The sequence below is a fragment of the Peromyscus maniculatus genome, chromosome 17 (genome assembly GCF_049852395.1).
Source record: "Peromyscus maniculatus bairdii isolate BWxNUB_F1_BW_parent chromosome 17, HU_Pman_BW_mat_3.1, whole genome shotgun sequence".
NCBI lineage: Eukaryota > Metazoa > Chordata > Mammalia > Rodentia > Cricetidae > Peromyscus > Peromyscus maniculatus.
Window position 1 is genome coordinate 9,819,832 of NC_134868.1, and position 16,864 is coordinate 9,836,695.

Below are 16,864 nucleotides of genomic sequence, written 5' to 3' on the forward strand. Positions count from 1 at the left end.
TCAGTATTATTTAAAAACTGTCAAAAGAGTTTTGTGCCCTGACAAACACCATGGGCTCTGTGGATCACAGCCCGCTTTCAAAGCAGGGTGACTACTGTTGGATGGCCTATTCCTCCTGAATCGGTGTCTTCCTTCCACAGGCATGGTCTACATGGCTGGGCTTGTCTTCGCTGTCGGTGGTTTCAACGGTTCGCTCAGGGTTCGCACGGTCGATTCCTATGACCCCGTGAAAGACCAGTGGACCAGTGTTGCAAACATGCGGGACCGGAGAAGCACGCTGGGAGCAGCCGTGCTGAATGGATTGCTGTATGCGGTGGGGGGCTTTGACGGCAGCACAGGTAATTTCTTCTCTCCTGCGCGGCTGTTAGAATTAACGTGGTAACCCCGTTGATGGACCGGATGACGGTAAAATTAGCATTACAGCTCAGTGTTTTTAGTAGGTATTATATTTAGAGCCATTTAAAAATGACACCAAGGATTTCTTTAAAGGCCAGTATGGTGAAATTTGGGGGCAAGGTGATTGTATGTTTGAGGGTAACCTTGGCTACAGCGTGAGAACTTGTCTCAAAACTATAAATTAACATTTTTTTTTCTTTAAGAGATAAGGCTGGAGAAATGGCTATGTGGTTAAGAGTGCTTGCTGCCCTTTTAGAGGACCAGAGTTTGGTTCCCAGCACTCAGGTGGAGCACCTCACAACCAGCTGTGTAAATCCAGCTCTAGGATACCCGACATCCTCTTCTGGCGTGAATGGGAACTGCAGTCATGCACACAAACCCGTGCACGCACACACACACACACACACACACACACACACACACACACACACAAACACATAAATATTTTAAAAGATGTAACAGTGCAGATTATATAAATTTTTTTTCTTATGCATTAATATCCATCATTCTTCTATGCTTAAAAAGCTTATAAATGGCAACAGCTTGAGTAGAAGCTTCCAATGAAGAAGCCACTCCTACCATGTAATGAGCATGCTCTCCCGTTTTCTTCTTTTAATTTTAGCCCAAGATAAAATACCTGGTGTTGTTTCCCCTAGTGCTTTGTGCATAAAAGAGCAAGTGTGTCTTTTTGGAAGAGGAGATGAAGGGTATTGTGCTTTCTCGCAGGTTTATCGTCTGTGGAAGCGTACAACATAAAATCCAATGAGTGGTTTCATGTGGCGCCGATGAACACAAGGAGGAGCAGCGTGGGTGTGGGTGTAGTTGGAGGTAGGTCTGCCGGGTCCCCCAGGTGGGCGTCTGCAGCTACTCTGGGCTGCTGGGTTCCAGAGAGTAGTTCATCTAGAGATTGAGCACACTTTCATAAACGGATGGAGGAAAAGCAATGGTTATATATTTTAATTGCTCTTTTTTAAAATTAGCCTGTTTATGTAAATTAAACTATATAAGCAAGTCTTTCTGCCCGCTTCCTCCCCCTCTCTCTTCTCCCTCCCTCCGTCTTTGTGACTATGTAAACCTGTCAACTGATTTTTCTTACCTCACTGGAACTTGAACCCAGGTCCTGGACATGTGCTTTATTCCCAAAGCGGCACCCAGCCCTTTTACCTGTTCTTGTTACAATTGTTGGGGGAACCGTTCAGGTCATTGTACATCCAAAAGTTCGTATCCAGACAGGGCCATTGAACCTTCAAGGGGCAGTTGCTAGAGTTAGTTCATCGTTATCCTACAGTGTCCCAGATAAAGGGAAGCCTTATGTGTTATTTCTTTAGTGTGATTTTTTTACCCCCTCAAATACTAGCTTAGGCAAATTCATGTTTTTCCAATTCTTCCTCACTGATGGTTTAAAAAGAATTTAAGACAGTTTTTTACTGTGTAGCTCTGGCTGCCCTAGAACTCACTGTGTAGACCAGGCTGGACTCAAACTCCTAGAACAACCTTCCCCTTCTTCCAGACTGCTAGGATGAAAGTGTGAGCCGGCAGCCCCAACCTTCTGTATACTTTTCAAAGCAGTTTTCAGGGGGCTGGAGAGATGTCTTAGCAGTTACGATCTTCTGTTCGTCCAGAGGACCCGAGTTAGGTTCCCAGCACCCACCTTAGGCCGCTCACAACTGCCTGTGACTCCAGCTCCAGGGGCATCCAGTGCCTCTGACCTCTGCGGGCACCTGCATTCGTGTGTGTGTGTGTGTGTGTGTGTGTGTGTGTGTGTGTGTGTGTGTGTGTGATTAATAACAATAAAAATAAATCTATTTTAAAAATGTTTTTCTTAAAATGTAATTGAAATGTCATAAAAATTTCCCATTTGACTCCTATGTATCTATCACCAGTTAATTTAAGAACATTTTTAAAAGCCCTCCTTCCCTTAGCTGTCCTGACTTCCTGTCACAGTGTACATTTCTCTCTTCTAGACATTTATGAAATGAAATCATAGTGCAATGTTTACAACTGGCTTTTCTCATTTAGCATGTTGTTTTTAATGTCGCTCGTGGTGTACATTAATACTTCCTCCATGACGTAGTGTTAGTACCTCATAGCTTTGTCTTGCCAGGCATTTCGTTGCGTTCAGTATGGCATTCTGGTACGGCTTTTCCTTTCTTTCTTTTTCTAATGTACATGGGTCTTTTGCCTGCATGTATGTCTGTGCACTGTGTCCGTGGAGGCGAGAGGAGTCACACCCCCTGGAGCTGAAGTTGGAGTTGGTTGTGAGCCGCCGTGTGGGGGCGGGGGGTGGGGGGTGGGCTCGAACACGGGTCCTTTTGAAGAGCGGCCAGTGCTCTTGACTGTTGAGCCATCTGTCTAGGCCCGCTGCTCCTCACTCTTGATTTAACTCCCTGCCCCAGCTGACTAGGAGGACTGGTATTTCTGTTTTCCAGGACGTTGTCCGTGAATCAGCTAGTGTTACCTAAAGTCATGACTAAACCTGTCTGTGCTGTCGATCAGATCACGGATGGAAATGCAAAACATGGAAGAAAGAGTGCATCCCCTATTCCGTGCTCTCTTTCTCATGTGGTTTGGCCATCCCACCTGTTAACCATTTGGCAAGACTATAGTATATTCTAAAAACTAGGCATACTTTAAGGGGAAGCCCTGTTACCCAGAGCACGGATGTGTTGATATTTTACGATGGGGAGATTATTCATCGGGGCTCCTCTGCGGTCCCGCTGTCTAGGTTTGCTCTATGCCGTGGGGGGTTACGACGGAGCTTCCCGCCAGTGTCTCAGCACCGTGGAATGCTACAACGCCACTGCAAACGAGTGGACCTACACAGCGGAAATGAGCACCAGGCGGAGTGGGGCAGGTACGTAGAAGCCCCGGGCAGCAACCGAGGGGAAATACGGACGGGCGTCTGCGCGTGGGGTTTGAAAATGCGGGTGGCTTTTACTGGCTGGCCCAAGTGCTTTGAAGTGGCCGTGATAAATAGCACGTCCATGCATTTTTTACAGAGTAAAAGGCTCCCCGAGTGCTGAGAAGCTCCTCTGCATTAGTTACATAATGTCATTCTGTCATTCCTTTGAGGGTTTTGGTTTTTTTGCAAGTGCTTCTTTGGAAGTTGTTCAGTAAGCAGGTCTTTTCATGGCCGTTTCTTTCACAGCGTGAGCTTTTACAGACTGGACGCTTCGGAGGGTTGTTTGTGAGAGGATTTTATTAAAGGGCTTTGCGTCCGTCCCTCCTGTTGGACTTTCTTCTCTTATTAGAGTAGCCGTTCTTCCCAAGCTCCTTCCCAGTCCGTTCCCTCCTGCTTCTGCAGTGATGGGCCTTCCCCATAGCATCCCTCCAGTGAGTTAGGACTTCAGAGTTTCATCTCAAGCCATCTGCGTCTGCCGCACTGGCCTGCAAGGTTCTGGCCTGCTCTGCTCTACTGTAATTTGCTTGGTTGTGTTTTGTAGGTGTTGGCGTCCTAAACAACTTATTATATGCTGTAGGAGGTCACGATGGTCCTTTAGTACGAAAAAGTGTGGAAGTATATGACCCCACCACCAACGCCTGGAGGCAGGTTGCAGATATGAACATGTGCAGAAGAAATGCAGGTATCTGTGGAACCCAAGGTTATGCCGTCCGTGCTGCATTTTTAGAGAGGTTTTCCTCGTTTCCCCTGCATGTTTTCCATTGTTCATTTGATAATTTCGTTCTCTGATAGTCTTTGGGGGTTTTCAGTGCAAACGCTTATTTAGGAAGTCCTTAAAAGTGAACACCTGGCTGGAGCACAGCTCAGTGCAGTGAACACCTCGGCTGGAGCACAGCTCAGTGCAGTGAACACCTGGGCTGGAGCACAGCTCAGTGCAGTGAACACCTGGGCTGGAGCACAGCTCAGTGCAGTGAACACCTGGGTTAGACCGCAGCTCAGTGCAGTGAACACCTGGGCTGGAGCACAGCTCAGTGCAGTGAACACCTGGCTGGAGTACAGCTCAGTGAAGTGAACACCTGGGTTAGAGCACAGCTCAGTGCAGTGAACACCTGGGCTGGAGCACAGCTCAGTGCAGTGAACACCTGGGCTGGAGCACAGCTCAGTGCAGTGAACACCTGGGTTAGACCACAGCTCATTGCAGTGAACACCTGGGTTAGACCGCAGCTCAGTGCAGTGACCACCTGGGCTGGAGCACAGCTCAGTGCAGTGAACACCTGGGCTGGAGTACAGCTCAGTGCAGTGAACAACTGGGCTGGAGTACAGCTCAGTGCAGTGAACACCTAGGCTGGAGTACAGCTCCGTGCAGTGAATACCTGGGCTGGAGCACAGCTCGGTGCAGTGAACACCTGGGCTGGACCACAGCTCGGTGCAGTGAACACCTCGGTTAGACCACAGCTCAGTGCAGTGAACACCTGGGCTGGACCACAGCTCAGTGCAGTGAACACCTGGGCTGGACCACAGCTCAGTGCAGTGAACACCTGGGCTGGACCACAGCTCAGTGCAGTGAACACCTGGGCTGGACCACAGCTCAGTGCAGTGAACACCTGGGTTAGAGCGCAGCTCAGTGCAGTGAACACCTGGGTAAGACTGCAGCTCAGTGCAGTGAACACCTGGGTTAGACCGCAGCTCAGTGCAGTGAACACCTGGGCTGGAGGACAGCTCAGTGCAGTGAACACCTGGGCTGGAGCACAGCTCAGTGCAGTGAACACCTGGGCTGGACCACAGCTCATTGCAGTGAACACCTGGGCTGGACCACAGCTCATTGCATTGAACACCTGGGCTGGACCACAGCTCATTGCAGTGAACACCTGGGCTGGACCACAGCTCATTGCAGTGAACACCTGGGCTGGAGCACAGCTCAGTGCAGTGAACACCTGGGCTGGACCACAGCTCAGTGCAGTGAACACCTGGGTTAGAGCACAGCTCAGTGCAGTGAACACCTGGGCTGGAGCACAGCTCATTGCAGTGAACACCTGGGCTGGACCACAGCTCGGTGCAGTGAAAACCTGGGTTAGACCACAGCTCAGTGCAGTGAACACCTGGGCTGGAGCACAGCTCAGTGCAGTGAACACCTGGGCTGGACCACAGCTCAGTGCAGTGAACACCTGGGCTGGAGCACAGCTCAGTGCAGTGAACACCTGGGCTGGACCACAGCTCATTGCAGTGAACACCTGGGCTGGAGCACAGCTCAGTGCAGTGAACACCTGGGTTGGACCGCAGCTCAGTGCAGTGAACATCTGGGTTAGACTGCAGCTCAGTGCAGTGAACACCTGGATTAGACCGCAGCTCAGTGCAGTGAACACCTGGGCTGGAGCACAGCTCAGTGCAGTGAACACCTGGATTAGAGCACAGCTCAGTGCAGTGAACACCTGGGCTGGAGCACAGCTCAGTGCAGTGAACACCTGGGCTGGAGCACAGCTCAGTGCAGTGAACACCTGGGTTAGAGCACAGCTCAGTGCAGTGAACACCTGGGCTGGAGCACAGCTCATTGCAGTGAACACCTGGGCTGGACCACAGCTCGGTGCAGTGAAAACCTGGGTTAGACCACAGCTCAGTGCAGTGAACACCTGGGCTGGAGCACAGCTCAGTGCAGTGAACACCTGGGCTGGACCACAGCTCAGTGCAGTGAACACCTGGGTTGGACCGCAGCTCAGTGCAGTGAACACCTGGGTTAGACCGCAGCTCAGTGCAGTGAACACCTGGGTTAGACTGCAGCTCAGTGCAGTGAACACCTGGGCTGGAGCACAGCTCAGTGCAGTGAACACCTGGGCTGGACCACAGCTCATTGCAGTGAACACCTGGGCTGGAGCACAGCTCAGTGCAGTGAACACCTGGGTTGGACCGCAGCTCAGTGCAGTGAACATCTGGGTTAGACTGCAGCTCAGTGCAGTGAACACCTGGATTAGACCGCAGCTCAGTGCAGTGAACACCTGGGCTGGAGCACAGCTCAGTGCAGTGAACACCTGGATTAGAGCACAGCTCAGTGCAGTGAACAACTGGGCTGGAGCACAGCTCAGTGCAGTGAACACCTGGGCTGGAGCACAGCTCAGTGCAGTGAACACCTGGGTTAGAGCACAGCTCAGTGCAGTGAACACCTGGGCTGGAGCACAGCTCATTGCAGTGAACACCTGGGCTGGACCACAGCTCGGTGCAGTGAAAACCTGGGTTAGACCACAGCTCAGTGCAGTGAACACCTGGGCTGGAGCACAGCTCAGTGCAGTGAACACCTGGGCTGGACCACAGCTCAGTGCAGTGAACACCTGGGTTGGACCGCAGCTCAGTGCAGTGAACACCTGGGTTAGACCGCAGCTCAGTGCAGTGAACACCTGGGTTAGACTGCAGCTCAGTGCAGTGAACACCTGGGCTGGAGCACAGCTCAGTGCAGTGAACACCTGGGCTGGACCACAGCTCAGTGCAGTGAACACCTGGGCTGGACCACAGCTCAGTGCAGTGAACACCTGGGCTGGAGCACAGCTCAGTGCAGTGAACACCTGGGCTGGACCACAGCTCATTGCAGTGAACACCTGGGCTGGAGCACAGCTCAGTGCAGTGAACACCTGGGTTGGACCGCAGCTCAGTGCAGTGAACATCTGGGTTAGACTGCAGCTCAGTGCAGTGAACACCTGGATTAGACCGCAGCTCAGTGCAGTGAACACCTGGGCTGGAGCACAGCTCAGTGCAGTGAACACCTGGATTAGAGCACAGCTCAGTGCAGTGAACACCTGGGCTGGAGCACAGCTCAGTGCAGTGAACACCTGGGCTGGAGCACAGCTCAGTGCAGTGAACACCTGGGCTGGAGCACAGCTCAGTGCAGTGAACACCTGGGCTGGAGCGCAGCTCAGTGCAGTGAACACCTGGCTGGAGCACAGCTCAGTGCAGTGAACACCTGGGTTAGAGCACAGCTCGGTGCAGTGAACACCTTGGCTGAAGCACAGCTCATTGCAGTGAACACCTGGGCTGGAGCACAGCTCGGTGCAGTGAACACCTGGGCTGGAGCACAGCTCAGTGCAGTGAACACCTAGGCTGGACCACAGCTCGGTGCAGTGAACACCTGGGCTGGAGCACAGCTCAGTGCAGTGAACACCTGGATTAGAGCACAGTTCAGTGTAGTGAACACCTGGGTTAGACCATAGCTCAGTGCAGTGAACACCTGGCTGGAGCACAGCTCAGTGCAGTGGGACAGCACTTGCCTCACATGTATAAGACCCAGGGTTTGATCCCCTAGCACCACCAAATTCATTTTTTTTTTTTAACAATTTAAGAATCCAGATATGGTGGCTCATATCTGTAATCCTAGCATTTGGGGTGCTGAAGCAGGAGGATTGCTGTGGGTTTGAGGATATGTAGAGGGTTCTAGGACAGCTTGGGCTGGCTACAGAATAAGACCCTGTCTCAAAACAGACAAACACATATAAGGTGTATTTGGTAGAATGCTTGCCTAGTGTTTGTGAGGCCCAGCGTTCCATCACTAGGGCCACATAAAGTCAGGCGTTGTGGTCAGTTCTTTTAACCTAAGCTGTCCAGTGATGAAGGCGGTAGCAGGAGGCTCGGAAGTCCAAGGTCATTGTGTGTGTGTGTGTGTGTGTGTGTGTGTGTGTGTGTGTGTGTGTGTACATGTGCCTGCAAACATACCTTGCATGGTGTCTAGAATATAGCATGTTGTTTCTGTACTTTGGAGACCTTATATGCTATAGCAGCTTTTGGTGATGTTTGTAGACTGATGAGATTGCTGGTGGACCTCTCTTAATTTGATACTTGAATTCACTCATTTTCAATGTAAACATTTTTGAGTGCCTGTCACATATCACATGCCAGGGAGCTCAGTTCCTAGTGGATTTGCCCAGTTACCCAGGTAGAAGCTTCTTGAACCAGATGTGATGGAGCACACCTGTAACACCAGCACTAGGAGGGAGAGGTGAGAGGATCCTGGGTTCCAGCCAGTCTGGACTACGTAACAAGACTTTTATAAACAAATCAAATTGTTATCTGTATCTGGGGGGAAAGTCTGAAGAGCTTGCCTTGATGTAATGTGGTTCGGGATTCATAAAGAAACCTGTAGCCACAACAAAAACAATTTTAAGAATACCGAGGTCTTCGAGGTCAGAGTGCTGCAGTCACGTTTTTCCCACAGACGTTTTGAGAAAAGGGTTTAGCTGCAAGTGCGTTTCACATTGTGTGAACATCAGACTTACATAATCCAAGATGTTATAGTCCAGTTACACCATGTGGCTGCTTGATGCAATTAAAACAACCACCACCACCACCCACAGTAGACGTAAATTGTATGGGGCCGCTGCCTGGGCGACTCTACGTTGTTTACGGTACATGTTTCCTGGATGCGTAGAAGGATATTCTTCAAAATAACTGTAAAATACCTAAAAGAGTAGCATGGCTATTGACCACGAAGGAAGCATCATGTGTTGTCTGAAACCCTGTGTGCAGTGTTGTTACACAGAGGGCAGTGCTGCAGGTGTGTTTACACCAGCATTACCAGACACGCGCTGCCGCGTCGGGCCAGCTGCCCCAGGCTACAGCATCACTGGATGGTAGGAATTCCCCATCTCTGTTATACCCTCATGGGATCAGCACTCTCTAGCCAGCCCGTGGCTGAGCTGAAGTTACATGGCATATGACTGTACTTAAACGATTCCTGAGAGGGAAATGCCAGTCCTCTGCCTCCCCATAGTCTAAATTCCTGGTGATTCCCAAGGTTTACCGTGTACGGTTGAATTCCGTTGCTAGATGCTCTCCCTAAAAAAAAAATACTTTTGTTTGTTTGTTTGTTTTCTTTGTGGCCAGAGGGGAACACAAAGTACAGGACAGGAAGGACTGTCCATGGCAGAGCAGAATTTATAATTAACTACTCGGCCGTGCACTTTACCCGGTCGGTTGCATTTGGTAAGATAGGACAAGCGTTTCAGCAAGAGATAATCGGGAGGCATTGCAGCACCCCGTGCTTGATCCAGGGTGTGAGGATTCGGCATTAGAAATGTTGGGTAAACCTCAGTCTGTGTTTCTCAGCATCTGATAAGCTCCGTCCAGACTCTTTCCTTAATCTAGGATAAAGGCCTTCTCCAGGCGCCTCTGGGGAAGAGAGGGCTCATCTGGCAAGGAGGGGGAAGGGCATGTGCTAATTACCCATGGGGAAAGAGGAGGGTACAGCAGGAGTTTGAGTTAGCAACCAGTTTACAAGCCTTATCTCAGAAGTTTTCATAAGCATGGTAAACTATATATATAAAACAATCTAGGCATGGTAGCACATCCCTGTAATCCCAGCACTGGGGAGATGAAGGGGGAAAAAAAAGATCTTGCATCCCAGGCTGCTCTGCGTGACAGACCCAAACTGCCAAGTGCTTGAGGGAAGTCTGTCTTTTTGGCAAAGTGGTTTGGTTCCCAGCTTCCTAAAGGACTGGTGTGACTCAGTGCATTAGTGAACTCACGACGTTAGAAGGGATGGCCGTCCTGCTCGAGTGGGTGCAGAAACTGACTTCCTCCTCAGTGGGGTGCTCTTTCACCAGGAGTCCCTGTAGATCTGTGGAGGGGCTCGGGAAGCGTAGCCCCGAGCTCACTGGGCCATCCAGGCCTCTTGGATGTCCTCACCATCAATTGTTGTCTGTCCATGAGTTAGCATGGACTCGTGTACACACGCAGACCTCGAGGAACTTGTTTGTGGCTTCTGCTTCTAAGTATTTTGAATTGTTTGAAAGCAGTGTGAGTTTGACGCTTGGGAAAAGACTAGAATAGTAAAACAGTTGAGTCTGAGCAAAGAGAGAGAAAGAAGGCTCACTCCATGCTAGTGTAGTTTTGAATATGCATTTTTTGAATAGTTATTTTGGAAATTTCAGAAGTTGTGTGTTCGAGGCTAGGTCTCACTACAGACCAGGTTAGCCCCAACCTTGTTCTTCTCCTGGACCTAAGTGCTGGGAGCTCAGGTATGTGTATGATATGCCCAGCTTAGGTTCTTTACTTAAAAATAATTCAGTTGACTTAACAAAAATTTCGTTTTATGTGTGGGGTGTTTTGCCTGGTACCATACACCACTGGTATGTCTGGTACCTGTGGAGGCCAGAAGAGGGCATAGGATCCCCTGGAACTGGAGTTACAGACAGCTGTTATCACAGCTGCCATGCAGGTGCTGGGAATTGAACCCAGGTCCTCTGGGAGAGCAGCCCTGAATAGCCGAGCCATCTCTCCAGCCCTGAACAAAATGAAGGTGAAATACAGTGTTTACCTCTGAAGTTGTCTTTTTAAAAAAATCTATAGTAAATAATTCTATGAATATTCAAACATATAGATGCTTTTTTTCCTCATTTTAAATAACTCCCGGTGACAAAGGATTAGATAAACATGGTTTTACACACGTGGAAATGTATGCAACCATTAAGATTATGCAGATCAATATTGCCTTGGGGAAATGTTCAAGGTAGGGTGTTTGTCAGACTAAGTAGATTATGTAAGCCAGGCTCACATGGCAGCCCCAGCACTCACAATGGGGTTACCATGACTCTGAGTCCAGTCTGAGCTACAGAGTGAATTTGAGGCCATTCTGGGCTACAGAGTGAGACCTTATCTCAGAAAGAGAAGAAAAAGTAATTTGGGTGTGATGGTGCAGGCCTGCAATCCTACCACTTATGAGGTAGAGACAGAATCAGGAGTTAAAATCACATGTCTACATAATGAGTTCAAGGCAAATTGAGACCCTGCTGTCTCCAGAAGAATAAAGTAAAATTTGTATTACCTGTTTGGGGTTAAGAAAAGTGTGTGTGTGGTCTGTAGTAGAGATCAATATTTTAAAAGTTGTTCTAGAAGCTTTTGAACTTTCACAAAGCCAAATAAAAGTTACTCTAGCAACCAAATAAATACTACTGCTTTCCCCAACTCCTCTTTTAAAGACGGGTTCAGTTTGCCGCCCGGATTGCCTCCAGAGTGCTAGGATTACAGCATAAGCCACCGATCTTTTTTTCTTGGGCAGTGCCCGAGATTAAACCCAGCAGCCCATACATACTCGGAAAGTGCTCTGCTACAGAACTACAACCCCAGATCCATTTAGAGAAAACAAAATAGCTTAGCTCTCAGATGTAGAACTTGAATTGCGAATCATTTGCCTTCTAGACAACTGCTCTACCACTGAGCTATATAGCCCTGGCACTCATGTCAACCGTCCGTGAATAACATTTTCTTAGAGTTTCCTAAAAAGCTGACATTGAGAACCTTTTACCGAGCCCCCTTCTCCCTCCCTCCCTCCCTCCCTCCCTCCCTCCCTCCCTCCCTCCCTCCCTCCCTCCCTCCCTCCTGCCTTCCTCTTAATGAGGATTGAAATACCTTCTAACCTACCCATGAAGCTGTTGCGGTGATTAAGTGAATTAGTCATATCTAAAGCAGCTACTGCAGTAATGGAGCACACGATAATGGTGCACAGTAGGAGCTTTGCTCATGCACAGAGTAGGCCTCACATGTCATCATCCCCTCCTCCGCCCCCTTTTATTGAGTATCACTTGTATTACCTGAGAAAACCTGTGGGGGTTGTTCGTGCTCGCCTGAATGTTGAGAGTAACTGTTTTCTGTCTGCCTAACTTTTCAAGGTGTGTGCGCAGTCAACGGTCTGTTATACGTTGTCGGAGGAGATGACGGCTCCTGTAACTTGGCTTCGGTAGAGTATTATAATCCCACCACAGATAAATGGACAGTGGTGTCCTCTTGTATGAGCACGGGGAGAAGCTATGCAGGTACGGTTACTTCGTTCTTTATCTCCTGGCGTACAGGTGACATCCTTGTGATGTCGCCCATTTTCTTGTAAGAAGAAAATCTTCTATACCGTGTGCTTAAACAGTGTACCTTCAATGTGCGTATTGACAGTGAGGCACAATCATTCTCATAATGTAATACTTCAAATACCTAATCTACAGCTCAAAATATTTAGTAAATTTCAATGCTTAAAAGCAGTGTATGGTGAAGAGCAGTTCACTGTGCAGCAAGGCTTTAATTCCTTATCCGAGAAGTGTGACAAGGGGCTAGCCAGAGTGTTCATCGGGCAGAGGCTCTCGCCGAGCCTGGGGACCTGAGTTCAATCCCTGGGACCTCCATGAAGGAAGGAGCCGGGTGACCTCCACAAGTTGTCTTCTCATGTCTATACATGTGCTGTGACACATTCAAGTCATTAATGAGAAGCAAGTGTGACCATCTCAGTGCCTTGCCCGGGAGGCAAGGTGGAATGAATGCCTTACTTCGATATACCAGTGGTTGAATAATGTAATTTCTGGCCCATTATCTTAAGGAGAAAAATTATAATAATCTTTAATATCATGATGTCTTTAAAACTACATATTATATATTTACTAATTTTCATCATGTTGTAAGTATCAAAATGTAACATAGTTACTATAATCCTTGAAGGGGGGAATTCATTTTTACTAATTAATCATCACTGCTGTTTATCCGTCTTCCAAAAATGACACCTCACAGGAAACTATATAGCAGGATCCCAGAATAAAATGATGCAGTATTAGGAGAAAAAATTTCCAACAACTTCATTGAGTCATGGTATAGAACAGCTATTGTGTATTTTAGGGTACATCTCTGTTGGCATACATACCCACAAGCCCATCACCACAATCAAGATGATGGACATATCCACCCTCCAGCAGGTTTTCTGACCCTTCAAGTATTAGGTACAATTTGTTACTTTCTGACTAAAGCAAATTCTCCTCAATAATAACTTCAAAGGGAAAAAAAGTTCTAGGCCAAGAAGTCTGATACAGAATTTATTCAGATGTAGGCAGGCCTTTCATGCCATATATGTTAAAATGGTCCTAGAAGGGGCTGGAGAAATGACTCAGGGTTAAGAGTGCTTACTGCTTTTACAAAGACCTCCAGCTCCAGGACAGCACAGAACCACACTCCAGCACCCACATATAAACATGATTAGGTGATGACAATAAGTCATTGTTGTTGTTGTTGTTGTTTTCGAGACAGGGTTTCTCTGTGTAGCTTTGGTGCCTAAATAAGTCATTTTTTTTTTTAAAAAAAAAGAATAAACTTTATTTTAAAAAGAAGAAGAAGAAGAAAACGATGAACACTGGAGAGAGAGTGCAGCTGTTGAGAGCACTTGCTGCTTTTGCATGGGACCTAGGTTCAGATCCCAACACCCCTGTGGTGTGTTCACAGCCATCCCTAGCCCAGTACGGGGAGATCCATGCTCTTCTCTGACCTCTGAGTTCACTAGGCATGCGTGTGGTGCACATACATACATGCAGACCAAACGCTCATGCACGTAAAGTAAATCTAATTGTTTTAATTCCTGCTTTATTTTATATGTGTGGTTGTATTGCCTGCATGCATGCCTGCACACTGCATGCCTGCCTGGTGTCCACATTGGCCAGGAGAGGGTGCCAGATCCCCTGGAACTGGAGTTACAGATTGCTTTGATTCCCCCCATGGGGGTGCTGGGAATTGAACCCAGGTCCTGCGGAAGAGCCATCTCTCCAGCCTGAGCAAATCTTAATTTTTAAAACGTGGTGCTTGTCACCTGGAGGAAAGGCACTCACTCAGAAGCTGTCACCTGTTGCTTTCGCAGCACAGAATTCTGGATTTTCTCAAAGGCACAGAATGTTGCCTGTGACATGTTTTGTTTCTTCATTCCTTCGTGCAGGGGTCACAGTTATTGATAAACCATTATGAGCCCAGAAGATGTTTTCAGCGTACCTATACACGAGAAACTGCCGTCGACAAGTATTTCTGAGGTGACTGAGAGCCTAGGGCTTCTCCACTTTACGTCTTCTGCACTTTACGTCTCAGCAGAGGACGAGACCATCTGCCTTTAGAGGCCTCGGATAACGAAGATTATTTTTGGTAGAAGCACCGTGTAGGCTTTCTCTGCACTGAGCAGCCGCTGACTGACTTAACAAGAGACCTCGGCCACAGCCCCTGCCCTGTGGTCTTTAGGCAGCAGTCGCTTTCATATAAACCCGTTCTTATCAGCCGCGAATGACTACGGGATTATTTTGTGAAAGAGAATAAAGTTAACGTGTGTTCTTGTAAAATTAAGTTTTATCTTTATTCTTCCTCCTGAAAAAAATCTCTACTGGGAACAGAGACTCTTTGGACAGATTAAAATCTATGTAAGTATGCAACACAGTTGAGAGATGAAACTGTCTGCTTTTATAAATATCTTTGATTACATGAATATAATAAATTGTGTGCATATAAATGTGTGTCTATATGCTTTCCTTTAAATATGTTTGAAAAGATGTTTGAAACTTGATTATCTATTTATAATTGGCACAGTACTTTGAATTCTGCCAGTACTACATTGTAAAACAGAGTTGTATTTTTTGATATTTAACAATGCTTAACACTTAAAAACGCCACTTCTGAGGAATGAACATGGTGTAACACACTTTAAGATGTGTGATGCCAAACTTTTTTAAATAAAATATAAATTATGCTTATTTATTATTTTCTTTAGTTTAATCTTGGTCATGTTTTGGTGTGTGTTTTTAATTTTTTTTTTAAAGTAACACCTTTGGCATGAACATACCTGCAGGTTTTTGATGAATATAATGAATGTATGGAATTCAACTGAATTTGCATGGTCTTAAGAATTCTTTCTGTGTGTATAAATTTAGCTGCTATTAATGGAAGAGAAAGCTTTCTGTGAGTAACCATGTGTATTGAGCAGATAGTTTTTCTGAGATCTTCGATTAATCTCTTTAAAGATGACCAACATGTGTCTTTCTTGAATTATCTTTGAATAAAAGTTTGTATATTATTTGTTTCACAATGTCCTTGATTTTTTCCTGTGTGACTTGTTTGCCTGTTCTTTTTGCAAAACTTGGGTTCTCCAACTATATAGATGTATATAGTTTTTTTTATGTTTTTAACAAATCTGTATTTTTAGTTTTTAAAGTAACTTGTACTTTAATCTATTAAAGCAATAACTGGTACCACTGGGAGTTGTTCTTGGAGAAAAAAATGACCTCAGCCATCCAGGTAAAGGATTGGTTAACCTTAAACTTTTTATATTTCCTTGATTTTTATTATCAACAGCACACAGATTAAAAAAAAAAAAAAAGGCAGGTAGCCTTGATGGAAGGGGCAACCCAGTTGAGAAGCAGCTAAGAACCTATTGCTTTGATAATAAATACAAAGAACTGGAGGATGGGAGTGGGGTGAAGTGCTGGACACAGCAGAATAGATGGAATTGAAAGGAAGTAATAAGATCCTGTGGCTGTGGGTCAGGAGAGGAATCTTCAGGGTTAACTCACACTGTTGGCAAGTTATAATCACCAGGAAAGAAACATACAACATTTTACAAATTGTTCAAATGTAAATAGATCCACATTACACAGTTGAGGTCTCCATTATAAAGGAAGATAGAATTTAATCAGAAAGGGGCTGCGCTTGCTTGATGAAACACGAATTTCCACATTAGCACAGCCTCCCAGCATAGCCATTGTTAGCAACCATGTCAGGGGTCGAATGAAACTGGAACTCAGCCATTACCCACAGCAGCGTCAAGAGAAGCGTGCAGACCTTCTCTTGCCCAGTCAGTTCCTATAGCAATAAGGGAGAGGTGGTTCTCTCTCTTCTCACAACACAGAATATCTCTGTGACTACCTGTGTGTGGAGTGCTGTCAGATATCAGCAGTTCTCCAAAGGCTCTTTCCTGGGTAGCCAGTGGTTCAGTTCCACCCTCTCGGGAGACAGTGTCACGTCCCACGAGGTGGAGGACTCAGTCCCACCAGCCTCCCCAACCCCACTGCAGATGCCAATCACTGGTACTTCTTCCCAACTGACTAAAAGCAGACAGCAGTGACACCCCCTCCTCGTGTGGCATCTGTTTGCTAGGCTAGCTCACAAGGTGGGAAGACATGTTCTGGTTTGCATGATTCTATGTATTCTTGAGGTAGGGTCTCAAATGTGGCCCCGATGCCCTGGAACTTGCTATGTAGACCAAGGTGGCCTTAACCCCCCCTCCCCTGCCTTTGCCTCCTGAGTGCTGGGATTAAAGGTGCACACCACCACCACCACCACCACCACCACCACCACCACCACCACCACCACCACCACCACCCAAGGCTTATATTCTGGTTTCACTTTAGAGATGTGCTGAGGTAAGGGGTGGAGCTTCCGTGTCCTCAGAGCCACAACTTTCTCATCACTGTCTCAACCACTCTAACAGGGCTTGCCTGATAGTCTCCTTCCCTGTACAGGTGGGGCTGGAAAGATCCTCTAGTCATCCAGTCACAGGTGACTGGTGCCTTCCCGAGGGATCATGCCACCCTAAGTCATCTCATTAGCATAAATTGAGGAGTGAGCAAACTGCTCACTTGATAATCAGACTTATGATGCAGAAGGGACACAGGACACAGTGACAGAGATGGCCCAAGACCAAGTACATTTCATGTTGCACTTTTAAACTCCCAGTCCATCGAGCTTTACCTAGAATTTTTAAAGTGTTTCTTAGAATGTAATCTCAGAGATTAACTCCTTGGCTTGTCAAACAGC

The 16,864-nt window shown here is 47.1% G+C and overlaps 1 protein-coding gene across 1 annotated transcript in view; it reads left to right on the forward strand.

Moving 5' to 3' along the window:
- The window catches only part of Klhl2 (kelch like family member 2), a 113,091-nt gene extending 97,954 nt beyond the window's left edge, over positions 1–15,137 (forward strand). Inside the window, exons 9-14 of the mRNA XM_076553833.1 lie at positions 141–338; positions 1,123–1,224; positions 3,122–3,250; positions 3,840–3,980; positions 11,941–12,084; positions 14,007–15,137. Coding sequence (XP_076409948.1) covers positions 141–338; positions 1,123–1,224; positions 3,122–3,250; positions 3,840–3,980; positions 11,941–12,084; positions 14,007–14,035 — 743 coding nt within the window. The 3' untranslated portion in view covers positions 14,036–15,137. The remainder of the gene's footprint in view (positions 1–140; positions 339–1,122; positions 1,225–3,121; positions 3,251–3,839; positions 3,981–11,940; positions 12,085–14,006) is intronic.
- The last annotated feature ends 1,727 nt before the right edge of the window (positions 15,138–16,864 follow it).